At 42.1% G+C, this 25,623-nt stretch overlaps 1 protein-coding gene across 4 annotated transcripts in view; it reads right to left on the bottom strand.

Annotated features, from left to right (window-relative positions):
- Positions 1-25,623, bottom strand: part of unc5db (unc-5 netrin receptor Db) — a 751,148-nt gene that overhangs the window by 216,144 nt on the left and 509,381 nt on the right. For all 4 annotated transcript variants that reach the window (XM_034171021.1, XM_034171024.1, XM_034171022.1 and 1 more), the window contains 2 exons: positions 19,561-19,741; positions 18,689-18,856 (listed from right to left, as the gene is read on the bottom strand). In XM_034171021.1, coding sequence (XP_034026912.1) covers positions 18,689-18,856; positions 19,561-19,741 — 349 coding nt within the window. The remainder of the gene's footprint in view (positions 1-18,688; positions 18,857-19,560; positions 19,742-25,623) is intronic.

Below are 25,623 nucleotides of genomic sequence, written 5' to 3'. Positions count from 1 at the left end.
TAATAAGGATTCTTTTTTAAGTATCTTTATCGACCTGAATAAAGCTTTTGATGTTATCGACCACTCAAGTGTTGTGTGGGCCGCCCGAAGAGGAGGTACTGCTGGCCAACACCAGAGGGCGCTCTGCCTGTAGACGGGCTTCAGGCACCAGAGGGCACAGTTTGCCGCCAGGGACCCTGCCAGTTGTCATTCATCATCTCATCTAGCCATCCATAAAAGCCGGGAGAAGACACCACACCCCTGCCGAGAAATCATCTGAGGTACTCAGGTAAAACTCTCAGACGTCTTTTTTCTTGTTCAGCTAAGCTTATTTTGCAACGTACTTTGCTGCTAAGCTCGAAAAGCTGTAATATATATTCTGAGTTTGTAGACGTTTCAGTACACTTGCAGCTGGTCAGGAGGAGTTGGCGTTTCCGCTCCTCAGCTGTTAAGTGTGATTAGGATCTGCACGACTGTGGATATTGTGAGAAGTGGGAGGTGGTGTTTTTCTCCCTTCATCATCAGAACTCTGCTGACTGTTTGCTGGGTGTGTGCACACACCCACCCTTGACTGTTTCTGCTTCCTGCCAGCAGTACCCGATCTGACAGCTGGAGACGGTGGCCACCTGGTGACTCGGGACTTGGCGGCTCTGGTGTGTTCCAGATCCGTTGGTGGTGGAAATTGTGTGGGTCCCGACTCCTATCTGGACAGGCGTCTCCTATCCTCGAGCCTGTCCACATGACACCAACTGTATAAATTGACTGTAGTATTGAATTGTATCTGTATCCGTTGTGCACATTTCACAACATTAAAAGTGTTACTCTTTATTTCCATTGACTGTTCATTTACGCCCCCTGTTGTGGGTCCGTGTCATTACACTTTCACACAACAGGATTTCTCGGCCAACTGTCATGGATCCTGAGGGGCGTCAACCATCGAGTGAACCACCAATGGAAACGCAGGAGACACAGGGACCAGCAGGAGGCGTGTTAGGTGAGCTGCAGCAAATCCTAACCGCCTTCACTGCTCGGTTGGACTTGGTAACCAAGCAGAAGGTTATCCTCAATCGGAGAATGGAGGCTCTCACCGCGCAGGGCGCTGCTGCGGCACCTCATCCTGCTGCCCGAGTGCCAGATACAGATATTCCAGTGGCCGTTCAATGAACCCCCCCATCCCCTGAAGCATACATAAGTCCTCCTGAGCCGTATGGAGGCTGTGTCGAGACGTGCGCGGACTTTTTAATGCAGTGTTCGCTCGTCTTTTCACAGCGTCCGGTCATGTACGCGTCTGACGCTAGCAAGGTGGCTTATGTGGTGAATCTGCTTCGAGGAGAGGCACGTGCCTGGGCTACGGCGCTTTGGGAGCATAACTCACGGCTCCTTACTACATACACAGGGTTTGTGCGGGAGTTCAAACAAGTGTTTGATCACCCCAATAGAGGCGAGACTGCTTCAAACGTGCTGCTGTCGATGAGACAGGGGCATCGGAGCGCAGCCGAATATGCAGTCGACTTCCGCATCGCGGCAGCGAGGTCTGGCTGGAATAACGTTGCGCTCCGCGACGCCTTCGTAAGCGGACTGTCTTTGGTCCTGAAGGAGCATTTGCTGGTGAAGGATGAGCCGCGGGATTTAGATGGGCTTATTGATCTCGTTATACGGCTAGACAACCGACTAGAAGAACATCGCCGGGAGCGAGGTGAGGGGCGTGGCCGGGCACGAGTCTTCCCTCTTCCTTCCGGGTCCGAACGGATGTCGTTGCTCCCCGCTCCACTGCCAGAGCCCTCCGTGAGGCGACAGCTCCTCCTGCTGACGAAGCTAGGGACACGAGCAGGGCTAAAGTAAAATCAGAAGACAGACAACGGAGGCTGGCCGAGTGTTTTTTCTGCGGCTCGAGTGAGCATATACAGAGAAATTGCCCCAAACGGTCAAACTACAACGCCCGCCCTTAGAGACTGGGCTAAGGGTGGGCCATAACACTCACGAGGGGAAATCCCGCAAATCCGCACGAATCCCAGTTACGATCCTAAGTGGGGATTTAACCCTTCATGCCCCAGCACTGGTGGACACGGGGTCGGAGGGGAATCTGCTGGATAGCAGATGGGCAAAGGAGGTTGGGCTCCCTCTAGTGGCCTTACCGTCACCATTGTTGGTGCGGGCACTAGATGGCACCCTACTTCCACTAATTACACATCAGACACAGCCAGTGACAATGGTTGTGTCTGGAAATCACAGGGAGGAGATTGTGTTTTATGTAACACCTTCTACCTCCCGAGTGATTCTGGGTTTTCCATGGGTGTTAAAACACAATCCCCGGATTGATTGGCCGTCTGGGGTTGTGACGCAGTGGAGCGAAACCTGCCACCGGGAGTGTTTAGGATCCTCAGTTCCACCCGGTGTGACAGCTAAAGAGGAGGTTTTAGTCGCCCCCAATCTGGCAGCGGTGCCAGCTGAGTACCATGATCTTGCTGACGTCTTCAGCAAAGATCTGGCGCTCACGTTGCCCCCGCACCGTCCGTACGATTGTGCCATTGATTTGATACCGGGCGCTGAGTACCCGTCCAGCAGGCTGTACAACCTCTGACGTCCGGAACGCGAATCAATGGAGACCTACATCCGTGACTCGTTAGCTGCTGGGTTGATCCGGAACTCCACCTCCCCGATGGGTGGTGGTTTCTTTTTTGTGGGCAAGAAGGACGGCGGACTCCGTCCATGCATTGATTACAGAGGGCTGAACGAGATCACGGTTCCCAACTGATACCCGTTACCCCTACTGGATTCGGTGTTCACGCCCCTGCATGGAGCCCAAATTTTCACAAAGTTGGATCTTAGAAATGCGTATCACCTGGTTCGGATCCGGAAGGGAACGAGTGGAAGACGGCGTTTAACACCCCGTTAGGTCATTTTGAGTACCTGGTCATGCCGTTCGGTCTCACCAATGTGCCCGCGATGTTCCAAGCCTTGGTTAATGACGTCTTGCGGGACTTCTTGCATCGGTTCGTCTTCGTGTATCTGGACAATATTCTCATCTTCTCCCCGGATCCTGAGACCCATGTCAAGCATGTACGTCAGGTCCTGCAGCGGTTGTTGGAGAACCGGCTGTTTGTGAAGGGCGAGAAGTGTGAGTTCCACCGCACTTCTTTGTCCTTCCTGGGGTTTATAATCTCCTCCAACTCCGTCGCCCCTGATCCGGCCAAGGTTGCGGCGGTGAGAGATTGGCCCCAACCAACAAGCCGTCGGAAACTGCAACAGTTCCTCGGTTTTGCAAACTTCTATCGGAGGTTCAGTAAGGGCTACAGTCAGGTTGTTGGCCCCTTGACAGCCCTGACCTCCACTAAAGTCCCCTTCACCTGGTCGGATCGGTGCGAAGCCGCGTTCAAGGAGTTGAAACATCGGTTTTGGACTGCACCAGTTCTGGTGCAGCCTAACCCTGATCGCCAGTTTATTGTCGAAGTGGATGCCTCTGACTCAGGGATAGGAGCCGTGCTGTCCCAGAGCGGGGAGTCCGATAAGGTACTCCATCTTTGTGCCTACTATTCCCGCAGGTTGACCCCGGCTGAAAGGAACTATGACGTCGGCAATCGGGAACTTCTGGCGGTGAAAGAGGCTCTTGAGGAGTGGAGACACCTTCTGGAGGGAGTCTCGGTTCCCTTCACAGTTTTCACGGACCATCGGAACCTGGAATACATCCGGACCGCCAGGAGATGCCGTCGGTATGGCGCACTGTCCACTCTGCCCTTCTGACAGCCCGGACGAGGGCTAAGGACCATGCAGACCGTCGGCGTTCCCCGGCCCCTGCATACCAGCCCGGGCAGGAGATTTGGCTTTCAACTAAGGACATCCCTCTGCAGGTGGACTCCCATAAACTGAAGGACAGATACATCGGACCTTTTCCTATCATCAAAGTCCTCAGTCCAGCCGCAGTGAAGCTGCGGCTGCCAGCTTCACTGCGGATTCATCCAGTTTTTCATGTGTCCCGGATTAAACCGCATCACCCCTCCACCCTCTGCACTCCCGGACCAGCGCCGCCTCCTGCCCGGATCATCGATGGTGAGCCTACGTGGACCGTCTGCAGGCTTCTGGACGTCCGTCGACGGGGCCGGGGGTTCCAGTATCTGGTGGACTGGGAGGGGTACGGACCCGAAGAACGCTTCTGGGTGAAGCGGAGCTTCATTCTGGACCCGGCCCTCCTGACCGACTTCTACGCCCGACACCCCAACAAGCCTGGTCGGGCGCCAGGAGGCGCCCGTTGAGGGGGGGTCCTGTTGTGTGGGCCGCCCGAAGAGGAGGTACTGCTGGCCAACACCAGAGGGCGCTCTGCCTGTAGACGGGCTTCATGCACCAGAGGGCGCAGTTCGCCGCCAGGGACCCTGACAGCTGTCATTCATCATCTCATCTAGCCATCCATAAAAGCCGGGAGAAGACACCACACCCCTGCCAAGAAATCATCTGAGGTACTCAGGTAAAACTCTCAGCCATCTTTTTTCTTGTTCACCTAAGCTTATTTTGCAATGTACTTTGCTGCTAAGCTCGAAAAACTGTAATATATTCTGAGTTTGCAGATGTTTCAGTACACTTGCAGCTGGTCAGGAGGAGTTGGCGTTTCCGCTCCTCAGCTGTTAAGTGTGATTAGGATCTGCACGACTGTGGATATTGTGAGAAGTGGGAGGTGGTGTTTTTCTCCCTTCATCATCAGAACTCTGCTGACTGTTTGCTGGGTGTGTGCACACACCCACCCTTGACTGTTTCTGCTTCCTGCCAGCAGTACCCGATCTGACAGCTGGAGACGGTGGCCACCTGGTGACTCGGGACTTGGCGGCTCCGGTGTGTTCCAGATCTGTTGGCGGTGGAAATCGTGTGGGTCCCGACTCCTATCTGGACAGGCGTCTCCTATCCTCGAGCCTGCCCACACGACACCAACTGTATAAATTGACTGAATTGTATCTGTATCTGTTGTGCACATTTCACAACATTAAAAGTGTTAGTCTTTATTTCCATTGACCGTTCATTTACGCCCCCTGTTGCGGGTCCGTGTCATTACACTTTCACACAACATCAAGATTGCTTCACAAGTTACAACAATATGGAATTAGAGGTATTGCACATCAGTGGGTAAAAAGCTACTTAGAAAATAGAAAACAGTTTGTTCAGATAAATAATACTAAATCAGAATTGTGTAACATTATTTATGGTGTACCACAAGGGTCGGTACTTGGACCCAAACTGTTTATTTTGTATATCAATGATTATGTGAATGTATCTAAAGTACTTGGCAGCATATTATTTGCTGATGATACAACATTATTTTACTCTGGATTAGATATACAGGAAGTAGTACAAGTGATAAATACAGAGTTGGAAAAAGTCAAACATTGGTTTGATATAAACAGATTGTCACTAAATCTTAAGACAAATTTCATATTATTTAATGACAGAGTAGGAACTGATGTGTCATTAAAAATAGATGGAATGGACATACAAACAGTAAAAGAAACGAAATTTCTAGGAGTCATGATTGATGAAGATCTTATGAAGATGAAGATCTTATGAAGATGAAGATGGAAGTCACACATAAATTACATAAAAGGAAAACTAGCGAAAGCCATTGCTGTTTTGCATAAATTAACATTTTCATTAAATAGTTATGGTTTATTAACATTGTACAATTCATTGATTGTCCCATATTTAACTTATTGTGTAGAAATCTGTGGATCAACATGTACAACTTATACACAACCATTATTTATTCTGCAGAAAAGAGCTTTAAAAATGATTAGTAATAGTTGTTTTAGAGATCCATCTAATCCATTGTTCATTAAGCATAGGGTACTTAAATTTCATGATTTAGTTGATTTGAAAATATTACAAACAATGTATCAAGCTAACAAAAATATCTTACCAATAAACATTCAAAATATGTTTGAAAAAAGAGTAAGTAGTTATAATTTGAAAGGAATAGAAGTCTTTAAAAAAAAACAAGATTCAGAACCAAAGTAAAGGAATGGAGTATTGCAGTGAATGGTGTAAAATTATGGAACAACCTCAACAAAGAAATCAAAGAATCAAGGTCGCTTAAATTATTAAAAAAACATATTAAACTAGATGTATTAAGTAAGTATGAAACTATGAAATAAGTCAGTGGGCTATGACAAAGCCTAGGGTGTGATCTGTTGGTGATGTCTAAAATGTTTTAAGTTTAAAATGTAACCTGTTAGGGATGTAATTTTTAAAATAATGGTTAAAATTATGAAATAAGTCAGTGGTATGTGACAAGTCAAAAATGTAATCTGTTTAATAATGTTGAATAATGATACTTGAAATTGAAAGATTGTATTGTAAAAAGGGGCAGAAAATATAAGACTTGTTCTTCTCTCTGCTCCTTTTCATTCAAAGTCTTGTAAATTTCATTTCTGCTTTTATGTCTGTCTTTTTCTTTTAAATGAATGAAATAAATAATGAAAAAAAAATTGAGATCACTTGCGGAGCAGCCTATCATTTTCTGCACTGTATGTTTTCCCCTCTCCAATCAACTTTTTAATCAAGGTGCACTGTTCTTCTGAACAATGTCTGCAACAATCCATTTTATTCAGATTTTCAGAGAGAAATGGATGACAAGCAGCATGTACATTTGCTGCCTTCATCCTCAAATACACTCAAAAAATGGCTCATTGGATGAACTCAATTCAATTATGTGCAGGATTTCCATCTAATAATTAAATATAGCCACAACTCAAATAAAAACATCCATGCAAGATAATGCAGTTTAATTTAGTTGGGACTACATATATTTATTACACGGAATCCAATCCAATGGGTCTATCACTGAAACAAATGACTCATTAGATGAACTCACTAAATTAAATTAAATTATCTTGCATGTACGAGGTCTGTCCGTAAAGTATCGTACCTTTTTATTTTTTTCAAAAACTATATGGATTTCATTCATATGTTTTTACGTCAGACATGCTTGAACCCTCCTGCGCATGCGTGAGTTTTTCCACGCCTGTCGGTGACGTCATTCGCCTGTGAGCAAGCCTTGTGGAAGGAGTGGTCCCGCCCCCTCGTCGGATTTTCATTGTCTGGAAATGGCGGAATGAAAAGGACTTTTTTTCCATCAGAATTTTTTCAGAAGCTGTTAGAGACTGGCACCTGGAAACCATTCGAAAAATTTATCTGGCTTTCAGTGAAAGTTTTACGGGCTTCACAGAGAATAAGGACTTTAACTACAGGTTTAAGGACCCCTTTAAAGGACGGTCGGTGCGCCGCGCTGCGAGCTGCGACGATGCGGCACAAACCACTGGATCATTTCTAAGCTGATGGCTCTGTGGATACGAGACCGTCGTGTGCTCTTTCTCTGGTTATCACAAGACCTGGACATCAGCCATTGTCCGGCAGATTTCACTTTTAACAAGAGATTTTGTCATGGAAAGCCGCGCGGAGGCTTCGCGCGTCACGACCGATTCGCTGATGAAGTGAGACAAAGGAACACCTCCGTTTCGGAGTGTTAGAGGATTTTCACTGAAAGCCAGATAAATTTTTAGAATGGTTTCCAGGTGCCAGTCTCTAACAGCTTCTGAAAAAATTCTGATGGGAAAAAGTCCTTTTCATTCCGCCATTTCCACACAATGAAAATCCGACGAGGGGGCGGGACCACTCCTTCCACAAGGCGTGCTCACAGGCGAATGACGTCACCGACAGGCGTGGAAAAACTCACGCATGCGCACGAGGGTTCAAGCATGTCTGACGTAAAAACATATGAATGAAATCCATATAGTTTTTGAAAAAAATAAAAAGGTACGATACTTTACGGACAGACCTTGTATGTGCTTTATTTGAGTTGGGGCTACATACATATATTTATTAGATGGAAATCCTACTCATAATTGAATTGAGTTCATCCAATGCATCAGTTTTTTGAGTGTAAAGGACACCTGTAAGGGTGTAATAAGGGTCACAGAAAGAAAAATGCAGACACTGCTATTTGTATTAACAGCCTAATATTAATTTTTTCACTTTCTGTAAAGTAATAACAAATTTGATAAAATTTTCTTCATGTTTTGATTTGGAATAAAATGTGCAGTGTTCCCAATGTATTTACGTGTATGGAAATAAAATGTATACAAGGATTTTGAGCTTTACACCATTGGACATCTTGATTTTAACTTTAGCTCACAGACAACCAATCTTGTGAAACCCTTGCACAAACCTTTAAAATTTGAGGAAACGTTAAAGACACAGAAGTACAAAAAAATAATTTAACTCAACCGATTCATAACATTAAAGCTGTACAGCTTTTCAAATTTCACAAAACTGATAAAATTTAGTTTCTACTGAAATCCAAACATTACAATGTCAGTTTATTTTTGAAACTTGTAAAAAATACAGCTAAATTTAATGACAATAACATATTTACCTGGGAGGAATTCGAGAACGAACATTTTATTATTGTATTAATGCTGTCTGCAGGAGGAAGTACGTGTGCACGTGTACGAGGTTTTGAAAATATTGAACGTTACCTTTGACCTTGCACATGATGTGCGTACATGGGGTGTGTATGCTAACATCTGCAAGATGTCCTGTAAATCACTTCAAAGGTGTTATCTGCTTTAAAAAAAAGACTTTCAGATTTAGACATGTTTATTTCTTGCTAACCTTTACAAAATATATAAGAAACATATTAGTTTTATACAGAAATAAGTTGTTTCAGAGCGTTTTCACCATCTTGGATTATTGTATACAAGTGAGCAGTCAACTGTCATCACCATGCATCGAGAGTTTGACTGGCTGTTGCCATGTGCTTCCCAGCATCCCTCACGCAAATTGGGGGAAGCCACCATGTGATCTATGACATCACTATCACAGACTATATGGGTTGCTACCGTGAGGAGTTCAAGACCATCTGTTCTTTTAAAATTTTCTATTTTTTCTATTTAAGATTTTTTTTTTTTTGGTCATATTATGAATCCCTTATTTAAAGGCTAATAAATAAAATTACTGTGGTGCTGAAGAAAACTGTAATTATGACTTATATCCTCAAAAATTCAAAGTCTGTACAGCTTTAAATTCAAGCCATCAATAGGTTCAAAGTAGCACATTTAGATCGAGTCAAGGAATGTTGTAGTTACATCTATCACTTTAATATAAAAGTTTGATTCATGTCAGTTAAGTGTAATTACACACACAGACACAGAAAATGAAAATAATAATAAAAGCCAACAAAGTTCTTCTCAACAGAATCCACTAGAAGATGGTGGAGGTTATATGATCATCCTTGTCTGTTTTTTCTATCTGTCTAGTTGTTGATACGTAACATACCAGCATGCCAAATTTATTTATAAAGCACTTTAACACAACCACTGCTGACACAAAGTGTTGTACACTATAACATCCATTAAAACACATTTAAATAAATGAATAATAAGTACAATTTAAAAACTCACTGGGGCCAAAAGCCAAGGTGAAAAATAGATTTTTAAATGAACTTTAAAAATGGGCAGAGAAGGAGCCTCTCTCAACAGACAAGGACAAGCTGTTCCATAATTTAGGAGCAGCAATAGAGAAGGCCCTGTCCCTTCTGAGCTTCCTTCTGGATCTTGGTACTTCCAGGAGCATCTGGTCAGCTGACCTGAGAGACTGACATGGTACAAAAGGATGAAGAAGCTCAGAGTGGTAAAGCGGGGCAATACTGTGAAGAGATTTAAAAATGAACATAAGAATTTTAAAATGTACCCTAAACATACAGGCAGCCAATGAAGTGAGGCCAATACAAGAGATATATAATCTCGCTTTCAAGTTCCTGTCAAAAGTCATGCAGCGGCATTTTGAACCAAGTGCAGACGCGAAAGTAAGACTGACATAAAGTGAATTACAATAATCCATCTGAGATTAAATAAAAGCATGGATCACTGTCTCAAAGTGCTGTCTAGACAAGAAAGATTTCAAGTGACAACATGCAACATAAAAGTGGCCATTTTGCAGTAAAAAGAGACAATGGTTGACAGGCCCCCAACAAGGTAGAGCCAAAATAGATGAAAAATCTATTTTATGCAAATGCTGAGTGACGCAACACAGCGACTGCCAATCCAAGTGAAAAACCAGCATGACGTCAACTGGCTGCTTGCTCAAACAAAATAAACCAAGAGGTCAGAAAACACTCTGAAACAGGTGAATTTCTGTGTAAATCAAATGTTTTTTTCATACATTTTTCTTATATATTTTGTACAAATTAGATAGAAATAAACACTTGTAATTTTAAAAAGTTGATTTAGAAACCAGATAACACCTCTGAAGTGATTTACAAGACATCTTACAGAGATGCTAGCGTGCTAACTAACGATACAGGAACTTCCCTGTGAAAGGGGGCTCACAGTGACCATGTCGGATTGTCCTCTATAATATATCATTAAACACTGTGCACATTAATGCCAAGTAACCGTGAGCTGGCCATGCCCTGAGAATTCCCATTAAGTGACAAACACCAACTGATTATCAACCTCATTTGGAACAAATGGGTAACCAATTCGATTTATGGATTTCTAGTAATGAGACAGACATTGATTCAAGTTGACTTTTGGTGGTGACTCAAGTCTCTAAAAATTCCCCTTTTAATTTTCTTTTTTAAAGGTTTATAGGTGGGTTTTCCTTACATTACATTCTAAATATTTGTTGTCCTTCCAATCATCTGGCAACTGACTTTAAAAGCCTTTTGATTTATTTTTGTTGAACTATGATGATGTGTTGGTGGACAAACACATCATCTTGGACACACTTTGGATGACGCATACAGTAGTGTTCAGAATAATAGTAGTGCTATGTGACTAAAAAGATTAATCCAGGTTTTGAGTATATTTCTTATTGTTACATGGGAAACAAGGTACCAGTAGATTCAGTAGATTCTCACAAATCCAACAAGACCAAGCATTCATGATATGCACACTCTTAAGGCTATGGAATTGGGTTATTAGTAAAAAAAGTAGAAAAGGGGGTGTTCACAATAGTTGTAGCAACTGCTGTTGATGCTACAAACTCAAAACTATTATGTTCAAACTATTTTTTTAGTAATCCTGTGAATCACTAAACTAGTATTTAGTTGTATAACCACAGTTTTTCATGATTTCTTCACATCTGCAAGGCATTAATTTTGTTGGTTTGGAACCAAGATTTTGCTCATTTACTAGTGTGCTTGGGGTCACTGTCTTGTTGAAACACCCATTTCAAGGGCATGTCCTCTTCAGCATAAGGCAACATGACCTCTTTAAGTATTTTGACATATCCAAACTGATCCATGATACCTGGTATGCAATATATAGGCCCAACACCATAGTAGGAGAAACATGCCCATATCATGATGCTTGCGCCACCATGCTTCACTGTCTTCACTGTGAACTGTGGCTTGAATTCAGAGTTTTGGGGTCGTCTCACAAACTGTCTGCGGCCCTTGGACCCAAAAAGAACAATTTTACTCTCATCAGTCCACAAAATATTCCTCCATTTCCCTTTAGGCCAGTTGATGTGTTCTTTGGCAAATTGTAACCTCTTCTGCACATCTTTTATTTAACAGAGGGACTTTGCGGGGGATTCTTGCAAATAAATTAACTTCACACAGGCGTCTTCTAACTGTCACAGCACTTACAGGTAACTGCAGACTGTCTTTGATCATCCTGGAGCTGATCAGTGGGTGAGCTTTTGCCATTCTGGTTATTCTTCTATCCATTTTGATGGTTGTTTTCCATTTTCTTCCATGTGTCTGTTTTTTTTTGTCCATTTTAAAGCATTGGAGATCATTATAGATGAACAGCCTATAATTTTTTGCACCTGCGTATATGTTTTCCCCTCTCCAATTAACTTCTTAATCAAACTACGCTGTTCTTCTGAACAATGTCTTGAATGTCCCATTTTCCTCAGGCTTTCAAAGAGAAAAGCATGTTCAACAGGTGCTGGCTTGGTTTCTCCTTTACTCTCAGAAAACCATCTTTCTTCTACAGCACATGCTCTGTGATTCTGGCCTCTGTTGCCCCTTTTTGGTGCAAATCCATGAAATCAAGAACTGATTCCAGGTTAAATGCCACGACGTGTGCCCTCAGGAAATGCTCCGACAGGCTGAACGGAGGTGGAAGAAGAACAAACTCTATGTGTCTCTGCGTATTCTGAGGGAGAGTCAAACAAACTACCAGAAGGCTGTGAAGGAGGCAAAATCTCAATATTTATCTCACATTATTTCTAGCAGCTGTCATCATCAGAGTGTTATTTAATACTCTGAACTCTGTTGTAAATTCAGGGTCCTCTGACTGATGCTTCAACCACAACCTGTAAGATGCTTCTTCATTATTTCATTGATAAAGTATCACCAGCCAGACAGAATGCACATCATAAATATGCTGTTGAATTGTCTGTTGCTCATGCACATTCTGCTGTGCTTGAGCAGTTTGAGTCCATTTCTTTCAATCCAGCTGCTTTTATACATGCTGTAGTCAGGCCACTTAAAAAAAAAAACACAAACCCTCACCTCGACTCTTCAGACTCTCGCCTGTCTCTCAGCTGCCACTTCTTTGTAAGGTTTTTGAAAAGCTTGTTTCTAATACAGTTACTGTATTATTATTATTATTTTTTTTAAAGAAAATTCTATTCTCAAAAAATTCTAGTCTGGATTCATTCCATCTGGAGTCAGCACTTTTAAAGTGCACAGTAATGTTGCAGTGTCTGTTAATGCAGGGAATCTGCATTGCCTGCTGTGCTGGTCCTGCTGGCTCTCACAGCAGCCTTTAATACACCGGACCATGTAGATCTTGTTTCTCATTTAGATTATTTTGTTGCCATTTGAGGCACTTTCACTGAAGTGGCTTTAAGAGCTTTTCTATTATGATTGGTGACCTTTCCTCATCAAATACTCCCCTTTCTTCTAGTGCCACAGGGTTCTATTCTTGGCCCAATTTGCTTTCCATTGTACATGCTGCATTTAGGGTCAGTTATAGCCAAGAACAAGGTCTACCTATGAGGAATAATGGAAGTGATGCATTGAATTAATTATCTAATTATATTTGTATATAAAACAGTGGCTGGCACAGAATTTCCTTTATATGAATGACAGCAAAACTGAGACTATTGTGCTTGGGCATTCATGCTTGCCGAATATTGTCCCCTCAAACTTTGGTCTTCTGGCTAATTATATAAATTATTTAAGAATTTGGGAGTTGGGAATTTGACAGCTGTTTGAGTTTTGATCAACAGATAAACTCTGTTGTTAAAACACATTATTTTTCCAGCTTCATCGTCTGGCTAAAGTAAAGCCCTTCCTCAATAGACATGATCTTGAGTCAGCCCTAGACTTGATTACTTGATTACATGCTGGTGTACATGCTACAGACTTTATTATTATTTAGTTGCAATGCTACGTGTGCTCTGATTGGCTGATTTATGGTCCAATATGTTCCCATATCCGACCGGTTACCGTGACAATCGGTCCTAAACGTGTCCCATTCGTTAAAAACCAGAAAGCTAAAAACATGATTAGAAAAATCAAGTCGGACATGAACATACTCCATAAATATATAAACAGCATTGGAAAAAAACACAGATTGAAAGCTTACCAGATAACAACGGGACCATCTGTTAGTAAGTTCTTCATGGAAGTGAACAGGTCTGACTATGCGTCCAAAACTGTTAGCAGCTTTTATATGCGGGCGATACTGTACATTTGCATTTATATATATATATATATATATATATATATATATATATATATATATATATATATATATATATATATATATATATGAACATATAAAAATAGCCATATAATAACTAAATTATTAACCTCGTTTCCTCAGTCTGTAAGGGATATCAGACCTCTGTGTTTTTCGCATGGGCTTCGCTAACGCTTTGTCCGTACTTACACCTCGGTCTGATATTTTCACATACAGACCTCACACTTGGTTAACAATCCTTTAACATTTGTTAAAGCCCTTAATTGCGTTGCCCCATCTTATGTGTCTAAAATTTTAACTATTCAGTTACAGCAAAACATTGAATTCATCTGGTTAACTTTATTTTGAATTCTGAACTCAAATTACGAATTAGAATCATGAATTAGAAATATGAATTAGGTCAAATTGAAGTTAACGTGCTTTTGCAGTATACCTGGCCCCAAACTGTGAAATAAGTTACCCCCTGATTTACGCACTATTTCTGACCAAGCACTTTTTAAATCAAAGCTCAAGCCTTAGTTATTCAAAATTTATTTATTCAAAATAGCTTTTAATACCTAGTGGCATTGAGAAATTTTTGCTTTTGTGTGTTGTTTTGATTTTATTATATGATTTTATTTTATTTTATGTTTTTGTTTTATTCCCACAAATTTTACTTTTTTGATTTTACTGTAAAGCACTATGGTCACATTTGCTTACTATAAAGGGGTACATACAAAAATGTGATTGATTAATTGAGACTGACTTTACAAGGGCACCAAAACTCAGTGGTTCTGTGACAAATAAAAAGCCAATGTATGACTTCATATTACTGTTTAACAGTAACCACAGACATATATTGAACCAGTTCCTGAAAAATATGCATTCTCAGTCCATCCACTGTGTGAGGGCCCCTTCGCACATAGTGCGAATATGTACAATTCAGGATGACTTCCATCGGAACAGCTCGTATGAGCAAACACGAAACGTTGTGCCAATGGCCAGGCATGCACAATGCCACTGACGGTTCGTGCACGCTTGCCAGCAGCTGCATGATGTGGTTACACATTGCACAGCTGCTGTGAAGAAAAAAAAAAAAAAAAAATGCATGCTGCGACGGTTTTGTGCACACGGGAACACAGCAGCTGCGCAATGTGTAACCACACAGCGCAGCTGCTGTGAAAATAAAAAAATAAAAATTACATGCCACCCACAGGACTTGAACCCGCACTTTCCAAAAGCTCTGATTATCAGTCAGAAACTTTACCACTGATCTACCATCGCTGTCTTGTGAAAGGTGCAGGAAACTGCCTGATATCAGGAAGGACATTGATGTATTTAAAAAATAAAAAATAAAACCACACACCATGTAAAACATCACATTTTATTGAATCCCTCTTATCAAGTGGAGAATACAAGTATGATCCGTCTGTTCCTCTGCAGATGACCCATGGTCACAGATGTACAGTCATGAAATGACATGAATGGAGCAGTGTGCTCGTCTCATCATAGCCACATCTGCTGGTGCGTGTCCTGCCTCACTTGCATGTTTTGTGGACGGCAGACACACGTGCGTCACAGTGGACAGTTGTTAGTTCATGTCCGTCTAAACACATTATGTGTTGTCCAGCTGTGACGTCCTGATCCATAGATCTCCACAACCGCTTCTGTTGGTGGCCACACCTCCTGTAAGTTCAGCGCACACACCAATGTGTCACTGTGTCTGTTTGCAAAGCCACACTCATGGGGGACGTAGACAAATTTCACTGCCACCTCGGAAGTGATCGTCTGCTGACTGTTTTCATGTTAACAGTGCGAATGGCCACACATTTTCTAAGTGTCATGCGAGTGGTGTTAGATGTTCATGCATGTCACCTGGAATTTGGCCGACACCTGCAGTGAGAGGGTTCGATGGGCTTGGACAGCGCACACCCTGTCTTCAGCCGCTGGTGTGCACAAATAATTGTAGCAACAGGTGTACGAGGCATTGGAAGCAGCTACGAATTCACATTTTACATACGATTCCTGCTTCATGCACACTTTATGTGCAACTTGACCAAATTTGCACTGTATGCTATATGTAAAGGGACCCTAAGCTTGAATGAATGAATGAATGAATTTATTCAGCACACACAGTCCAAAACAACAACAAAAAACAACGGATGCTGGCTCACAGATCTGGCAACTTGTTTCCGACGGATTGTTTGTTGTTGTGACGCTATTCTGAACTTCACACGGTTGTATACATTTCTTTTATTTCTGTTTAGCACTCTTCTGGTTATTAATTGTATCTACTCTGAACGTTATTTATCTATAGTCCTGTTGTAATTTGCTAGCAGTTAGCATTCGCTAGCATTTAGCTTTTGCTAGCTAGGTAAACTCCTCCCTTCCCACTCATTATTTTTATAGCTGGTTCTTTTTACCTGGTTAATACTTCTCTTAGTTTTTCAGTCGAACTGCTGTGAATTTTAAGTAATTATTTTACTCCTGTGTAAATCTTAGGAGCGGCTAGCATTTTTGCTAGTTAGCTTGTGTTAGCGACTTCGGACAGTTGTTTTCATTTTTTAATTTCTTTTTTTATATACTTCTGTTTGTTAACTGTTAGTGTAACTGTTGTGAACTTTAGCTTAGTACTTTACTCTTGTGTTAATCTTAAATCAAATCAAATCAATTTTATTAATATAGTGCCAAATCACAACAAACAGTTGCCCCAAGGCACTTTATATTGTAAGGCAAAAGCCATACAATAATTACAGAAAACCCCAACCCCAGTCTTAGAAGTGGTATATATATTTACTGTTCCTACATTTCTAATACTTCATACAGTTAGAAGACGCCTGTGTGAAGCTAATTTATTTGCAAGAATCCCCCGCAAAGTCCCTCTGTTAAATAAAAGACGTGCAGAAGAGGTTACAATTTGCCAAAGAACACATCAACTGGCCTAAAGAGAAATGGAGGAATATTTTGTGGACCGATGAGAGTAAAATTGTTCTTTTTGGGTCCAAGGGCCACAGACAGTTTGTGAGATGACCCCCAAATTCTGAATTCAAGCCACAGTTCACAATGAAGACAGTGAAGCATGGTGGTGCAAGCATCATGATATGGGCAAGTTTCTCCTACTATGGTGCTGGGCCTATATATCGCATACCAGGTATCATGGATCAGTTTGGATATGTCAAAATACTTGAAGAGGTCATGTTGCCTTATGCTGAAGAGGACATGCCCTTGAAATGGGTGTTTCAACAAGACAATGACCCCAAGCACACTAGTAAACGAGCAAAATCTTGGTCCCAAACCAACAAAATTAATGCTTTGCAGATGTGAAGAAATCATGAAAAACTGTGGTTATACAACTAAATACTAGTTTAGTGATTCACAGGATTGCTAAAAAAGCAGTTTGAACATAATAGTTTTGGGTTTGTAGCATCAACAGCAGATGCTACTATTATTGTGAACACCCCCTTTTCTACTTTTTTTTAACTAATAGCCCAATTTCATAGCCTTAAGAGTGTGCATATCATGAATGCTTGGTCTTGTTGGATTTGTGAGAATCTACTGAATCTACTGGTACCTTGTTTCCCATGTAACAATAAGAAATATACTCAAAACCTGGATTAATCTTTTTAGTCACATAGCACTACTATTATTCTGAACAGTACTGTACATATCTTGAAAACATCATGTCTTTATATTGATTTTTAAACTGATTGATATTTGGACATCGTTTGAGTTCCTCCGCTTTGAGCCAAAATTTAGCGCTACGACTGTGACCTTGACTTTTAATGAATGTTTCCTTAAAATTCTTAAAGTTATTTTGTTCATAAACAGACAGACATCATGGAAATACACTGAAGTTGTCTTGGTGTAGTCCTGTCCATGAATATAGTAGTATTGTGCAGAATTACCAGTGATTAGCACCGTCGTAATGTATGACACCCATTGGTAAACAGGAGGCTGTGTTAAATTCACTGGATGGTTTCCAAAGCTCCTCGTTACCATGACGTGTGATGGGTACGGACGTATATCCTTACTCATCTGAACACCATCTACTTTGTCTTTCTCATTGCTCTTGTCAAATTTTCATCATTCTTTCTCCATTCCTTCAGATGCACACTCATGACCAAAAACAATACCCTCACATGCGCCACAGTAAACAGGTGTAATAAAATCCATAGGACTGAACTGAATTGAAAACTTCAAAGTTTTGAGTGCTGCACTGAGTTTGTGTTCTGCATCATATGTAGACTTTGGGTTATTGATTAACTAATCCTCAGTAATCTTTCAATACAACTGTTCGCATCAACTTGCATCTTTTTCAAACGGCCCGAATTATTCTGAAATATAAAATGCAAATAAATCAATCAATAAATATACTGTATACTACAGCGTACATTCACCCATGAAAAATTCTGCCTGAAGAGGGAGTGGGCAGATGCACAAGTGTGCGGCCAATATTACGTTCGATGGAACGCCCACCCCTCCATATATTTCATTAAAATGTCAGATTTAATCACAAGTAACCCAGACAGACAGTGCCAGATCCGTTCTGCATTGTGCCCAACTCGTATTGCAAACTCTCCAATTGATGTCATTGTCATGCAACTGCCAATTTACCCTCACACACACACACACGCACACACCTACACACACACATCTTCAACCACTAATCCAAGATTGGGTCATAGGGCGACTACTAACTGAGTTAAAAAAATAAAACAAAAAAATCTTTGCATATGTAAAATAATTAATGAATAAAAAAAAAAATACATTTACTGGAACTCGGGACAAACCAGTGCACACTGATGACATCATCTTAGGTAAGCCATGGAAGCGATGAGAAAAACTTTGTGAAAACTCATTATTTTTTGGGTTTTATGATGTGTTGGAATCACAAAAATCATTTAATTTAATGTGGGCATTTAACCAACTTTCATTAATAAAAGGGGGTGGGTGGATGCTCGGGTTAGGGGCGGAGCTTTTCAATGTGCAGGTACGGTATATACAGCTGAGATACTGTAAGTGGAACTGACTTGGGCAAAGCGAGTTACAGGTGATCTTCTGCACCGACATGCCCTCGCAGAAAGCGCCACCGTTGAGAGGCGCCGGGTTAGTGCAGGTTCGAGATCGTTTCTGGATGCCCCGCCCACATGGCACGTTGCAGGGAGACCACTCCGTCCACAGCGACCATCCACCGTTCACTAGTGAGAGAGAAAAAGAGAGAGATGAACAAAGTTAGAGACATGTGGCATAGTTAAGAGTAGCTGGTGTTAGTAATGACTGCGCAGGCTGCAGAACACCGCCAGGCATCCATGCGTAACGGCTGACTGAGTGCACTACATTCACTGTGGTGAACGTGCAGGTCCTTCTCTAACTGCCAGCTCAATGCTCATTTTTTCTCCCTGATTAAGATAAAACGATAGTGTTGTGCAAAGGCAAATAAAGAAGGCCTTAAATAGAAGTTTGTGAAGGCGGTGCTGACTCATAGTGGCCAACAGGTTGGAGTTGACCACTTAGCGTTCTGACTGAGACAGTTTACTCAATGAGCTCTCCGTCTTAACGTGTGTGGAAGCTAAACGCTGGCCCAGTGCTATCACAGCTTGTGAAACTCCATTGCTGGAAGGCCTCTGGCAAATAAATACTTAATAAGCAACACTCTTTTTAAATGAGATTAAGACACAGTGGCTTATTTCCGTTCATAAAGCACACATCGATTTCAAATGAGAGCCCGTAAATTGAGTCCTTGAATAATACATTCATTGAAATGAGGAGAAACTATTGAATGGAAAACATGCGGTAAAGTCTCTTAATCACTGGTACAGGGGGTGCAGCTAGCGAAATAAATAGATTTGAAGTTCCATGTATAAATGCAGTGGCAGTGCTGCTAGCAGGAAGGACGGCGTACCGAAAACGATGACAGCAGCAGTGGCGCTACGTCTCTTGGCCACGATGTTGCTTGCCAGGCATGTGTAGTTGCCTGAATCAGACAGACGCGCCTCGTTGATGATGAGGTTGTGGTCGGCTCGGGTGTCGATGTTGTCATCAATCAGGGAACTCACCGACTCTTCGTTTTTTAGCCACTGCACCTGCAGATGAGAATTTAGAAATGATGAGGCACCAAGCGACAAAAGCAAGTCTGAGGACGTGTGACCTCCAGGAAGAGACTTTATTTCATAAAATACACATTGAGTGTGTGTTGTTGTCACTCCCTTATATTTTCTCCAAATTACTCACTTGTAACACTACTGGTGGTGATGGCCATAGATCAGCTAATCAGCTAACAGCTAATTAGCAAAGCTAACTTTTTTTATTAGTGAATTACCTTTTCAGCTAAGCCATTAGCAGACCAATTAGCTTATATTAAAATTAGGTCTGCTAATGTTAAGTTAGCTAACATTTGTTAAAGTAAGGTTTAATGTAAAAATATTTGTAAATTCTAAAATATACATGTTTCTTCGTGTTGCACTGAATACACAAATTGAATCAATGAAAGTGACAGATTCCACTAAGGCGGTACATGTATATACTGGACAAAGCCTGCGTGACATCACCCATAGTTTTTATATCAAGACTCAGATAAGCCGGTATGAAGTCCCTGTCTGGGCCACAGACTGGGCGTTGCCTTGTTGACCACGCTGATTCACAATGAACTCATGAAATGGTGGCACATGGGTGATGAAAGAACCCTGAATATGCCCCTTCTAAACTAACAAGCTAACTTCAGTTAGCACGTTTATTAAATCTTATTTTGGGGGACCACAGTGTCTCTCCTAATGATTTGCTTTGGTGTGGACGTTAAAAGTTCTGAGCCGCTTATTTTCTCAGTAACTGAGTATTAATGGGGCTAATTTGATCAACATAGGCAACATAGACACTCTAAACTAGGGCTCCTCAACCATAGTTGCTAAAAGTGCTAATGCCCTTCCCACACAACATTAAACAAGGCAAGAATCTCAGTGTGAATATTGCAGCAAGGATGTCTTAGAAGATCCGTCAGGCTGTTTCACCACACAAGCCATATTATTCCAGGTGTTTGCAATAAAAAAGACAGCCTCCACAACAGCTAGCAGCCACATCAAGCGGCTTCTGACCTGAGCTATGAGAGGTGGAGTCGCTTGGCTTGGCCACTTTCACTCAAAGTGACCACACCTCCAAATTTAAAGAACCTGATGGCTTAAAGGATCTAAACTAAGAAGCCAGATAAAATTTCATCCCTGTACTGTTGTCATGGAGGAGGAATGTTTAATTCTGCTCTAAAGATGGACATTTTAACATGGAGTTCTATGGGAATACATTCTGTTTTGGAGCTAGCCTCAAGTGGACAAGTCAAGGAACTGCAACTGTTTGTACTTCCTGTAGGGCTTCATCTGAAGACAACTCAACCATTGACCACTGGGATTGGCTCCAGCATCTCTGTGACCCTTAAATGGAATAAATGGCTTCAGAAAATAGATGAATGGATGCATTTGTTGATCGTAATTTGCTGATGATATGATAACCTGTTAGGGAACCTTCATGTTTATGTTACATTACAATTTCAAGTCTTTAGGCATGTTTTTCAGCGTTTTAGAGCCAAAACCCTTAGCCAACGCTAAATTCATATAATTAAAGTCTGTTATGGATGCAGGTCAGACCACACACTGCCCCTATGCAGAAACTGGGTAGTGCAATAAATACAAACATTCATCACCATTTTGTCCTGTCCTGCGCCTGTCTTTAATCCAAAACAGAACAAGAAAGAACACGTTGGCACAGATGCAATTTAGTTACAGTAAATCCATTAGCTAGTTCAAAGAAGCAGTGAATCCAATTAACATGAAACCTTAATTAGAAATTTTAAACTTAACCAGGCTTTAATGCTCCCAACTTGGTAAGAGAACAGCATGGCCGCATGTACAAATTACATTCACAGTGCAGCAGAATGGGCTGGGTTGATGGATTTATGGGACAGACGCCATTATAATAAACAACACGCTGGCTGGATGCAAATAGGAAGTGCCTGTGGGTATGCAAACACTGGGTAAACAGAAGTGACATGCAGGCCCAATGCATGATGGATTGCAGGTATATATTGACACAAATAAAAATAACAATGAACATCATAGCACAGTAATCATTTTTCCACATTCGGTGTATTTCCAAATGTATTCCGCTCCTTTTCTCTGCCCTAAACCCAACAGTGGGAATTTGTCTTTTTCAGGAGAACTATGATTACGCCGACTTGTAAAAATGAAAAAGATCCCTTTAACGTGGGTCTCATCAAAGCTCAAGTGCATTGTGGATAAAGTTGAAAAAAAACCTCAAATTCCTCATGATTACAGCAATCTGTTACAGAATGAGGGACACAAACAGTGGCGCCGCCCCCTTCCCCACTGACTCTTTATGTATTTATTCTAGTTTCATCCTGGTAAATTTGTGACATAAAAGAGGCAATTTATATGTGGCACAAACCGACTCGTGTTGTGTTTGGGGCCACGCTGCGTATTAGCTGTCTGTCTGATGCTGACAGCCTTTTGGGTAATGATGAAAAGATTCACCAAGCAGAAGAGAAGAGAGCGAATGAGAGTGGGATCAAGGGGGAGGAGTGGCAGCAAGAGAAAAAAGATGAAGGAACACATACAGATTAGTCAAAAAAAATGTGTGAGAGAGGATGTGAGAAATTAATCAACTAATTGGCACATTTGTTTCAATTAGGACCTGTTCATCAGTGTCAGCTTTGACAGAAGGGTTTGCGAGTGGGGTCCCCGTGTTAAGGCGGCCTCCCCATTATTTCATTATCCACACCGCCCCTGAAGGTCACCTCCTCTGGTCATTGATTTAAAAGTGAGTCCACACCCACTCACCTCAGCCACATGACGTTTGCTGATGATTAGATGTTGAGAAATGCGGCCGCTGTGGGGCAATTAAAGGACAGAAGTGCAACGTAGTGGGTGACATTACAGCCATCGTCAAGACTGATGGGGGCAATGCTCATCAAGATGACTTGGTAGTCTTTCACTGACCCCTACCTGGCTATAGCTGAACGTTGTGAGTGAGTTGGAGGAAATTCATTTGGGTTATTGAAGTGTAGCAGTAGGTGGGGTTTAGGCAGGTTGAATGTCAGGTCAGTGCTGATAAAATACCTGGTTGGGAGGGCGGCGGATGTGGTGGCTTGACTCATCAGCCTAAATTAGTCACACTTGTGTGAAGGGAGTGTGGTTTGTTGTGGAGAAATGACAGAATGCTACAACCCCGAGGATGCTGCTGCAACACTGTTTTTGCATGTGTTTTACACCTTTTAAGAAAACCCAAACTGTAGGCAGGATGGCAGCCAGACACTTAGCTCGTTTGTTTCCAGAGCAGAAGGTTCTCGGTTCAAGGCCACCCCTGCCCATTCTCCATGTAATGTGGCATCCTGCGTAAAACTTGTGCCAAATCTAAGAAATCCTGAGCTGTATATCTCAAGCATGAGCTATCCACTGGGCCAAAGTAGTTGATTAAGACTTTGGCCAGAGGGGGAGAGTTGGTTACAGTGATGACAAAAGGAACTGGGGGTGAGTCAACCATGCTCCCACACACACTACCCCAGCATCACATAACCATCAGATATTTACTTTTTTTATTTACTCATGGGATGGGTGTATATACGTATACGTTTTTGCTTCTGCCTACACCGTTTTGGCTGCATGGGTTGATTTTGAAACTGCTTTTTTGATAAGGAGGGTTTTTTTTGCGTTTAATCTGTGTGTGCTGAATAAATAAATAAATTTATTCGTTCATTCATAAGTCAGCCCCACTCATTTAGGTAAAGAGCAGGTCACTCTCGTGCTGAATGCCACATGTAGGGAGAGACTTCAGGTTTAAAATTCTTCTTCTTACTTATAAGGTTTTGAATAATCAGGTCCCTTCTTATCTTAGGGACCTCATAGCACCATATCACCCCAATAGAGCGCTTCGCTCTCAGACTGCAGGCTTACTTGTAGTTCCTAGGGTTTGTAAGAGTAGAATGGGAGGCAGAGCCTTCAGCTTTCAGGCTCCTCTCCTGTGGAACCAGCTCCCAATTCGGATCAGGGAGACAGACACCCTCTCTACTTTTAAGATTAGGCTTAAAACTTTCCTTTTTGCTAAAGCTTATAGTTAGGGCTGGATCAGGTGACCCTGAACCATCCCTTAGTTATGCTGCTATAGACTTAGACTGCTGGGGGGTTCCCATAATGCACTGAGTGTTTCTTTCTCTTTTGCTCTGTATGCACCACTCTGCATTTAATCATTAGTGATTGATCTCTGCTCCCCTCCACAGCATGTCTTTTTCCTGGTTCTCTCCCTCAGCCCCAACCAGTCCCAGCAGAAGACTGCCCCTCCCTGAGCCTGGTTCTGCTGGAGGTTTCTTCCTGTTAAAAGGGAGTTTTTCATTCCCACTGTCGCCAAGTGCTTGCTCACAGGGGGTCGTTTTGACCATTGGGGTTTTTACGTAATTATTGTATGGCCTTGCCTTACAATATAAAGCGCCTTGGGGCAACTGTTTGTTATGATTTGGCGCTATATAAATAAAATTGATTGATTGACTGATTGAGGTTATGGGCTGGCAAGGCCTAGCGATAGGTAGGTAATTTTAGAGGTTGGCTTTGTGCCATAGTAATGAAACTCTAGGATTGTTATCCCACATTTTTGTGTATGCCATAGTCTCGTAATACTAGATTATAAGTGTTGTTTAGTCACCTTCAATGGTACCAACAAGGTCAAAATTGGCTGCAGACTCTTGGACTAGATGTCAAATTGATACGCAGTATGATGCCAAAGTGACATAGGACAAAATGTTAGCACAAATCCTGATATGACACTTTACCTGTCACAGTTTGACATCATCATATCACCTCCACAAAGCTCTCAGCCACCTGTCACAAAACCATCATAGGCGACAGAACTTTTTAACTGGAGAATATCTCATCAGTGCGATTACACGGATTAAGTGTCTCCATCAGCCACATAGGAACCCAGGGAAGCCGGCAAGACTCGCCGAGCGGCATATCAGAAGTGACACAGCCATGAATGAAGCTAATCCTCCAGTGTTACTTCCACTACAGCCAATCAGCAGCAGATAGGCGTGCTCGCTGCCCACGAACACACGCCCACATGCGTGCGCACACAGATAACCGCAGTCACTTTGAACTTGCCGTGTTTACACAGGTGTGAGCCTGAAAGATGTGGGGAGTGCCGAAGGAAGCTATTTGGTGCTCAGCTGTACACCGCCGCTGTGCAGGTTAATCAGAAAAGATACAGGGGACAACACAAAGTGGGTCTGCGTTGCCCATCCGCCTCCCCACTGCTTCCCAAATGCCACCTCCACTCCCCTCTGAGGAACACGCTGCCGCATTACCATTCCGCCCCAATCTGTCTTATCTCGATGAAATAAATAGAGAGACCTCCTGTTGCTTGGTTTAATAATGAAGCTTATCATCTGTTCTCTGAAAGACTTTGTCTGACCTGCGAGAAAATGAGGGAGACACCAGGCAGCAGAATCATAAAGTGGAACAAGCGCACAAGATCCAGGAGTTGGGGTGGAGTGAAATGCTAAGTTACTTTTTTTAGGAGTATTGCCATGTCTTTGTGAAGCCCAACAGAGAACAGCTTGTATCGCGGTGCAGGAGCATTTAGTTAATTCCCCTTTGCACCATTGCCTGGGCTGTCTACCTGAACTACTGTAGATCAAGGGGACTCGTCTTGCATTAAAGGCTTTCATTCTGTGAAGTTGAAATTGGCTTCCGATTGGCTGTCCATTTCACACCGTGTTTCCGAGTAACCTTACAAAAGAAACTCATTATTTAGGGTTCTCATGGATGTCTTTCACACAGAGTTAAAAGATCTGCTCAGCATCTACACTCTGATATCTGTGAAGTAAAATTGTGGGGCTGGTTTTGGATCAGAAGGACTGACAAAAACCTTACAGGCTCTGCTCTTTAGGTAAAAATACAGCATATAGATATTTCTC

The sequence above is a fragment of the Thalassophryne amazonica genome, chromosome 5 (genome assembly GCF_902500255.1).
Source record: "Thalassophryne amazonica chromosome 5, fThaAma1.1, whole genome shotgun sequence".
In the NCBI taxonomy this organism is placed as follows: domain Eukaryota; kingdom Metazoa; phylum Chordata; class Actinopteri; order Batrachoidiformes; family Batrachoididae; genus Thalassophryne; species Thalassophryne amazonica.
This window is presented reverse-complemented; position numbering and strand designations above follow the sequence as displayed.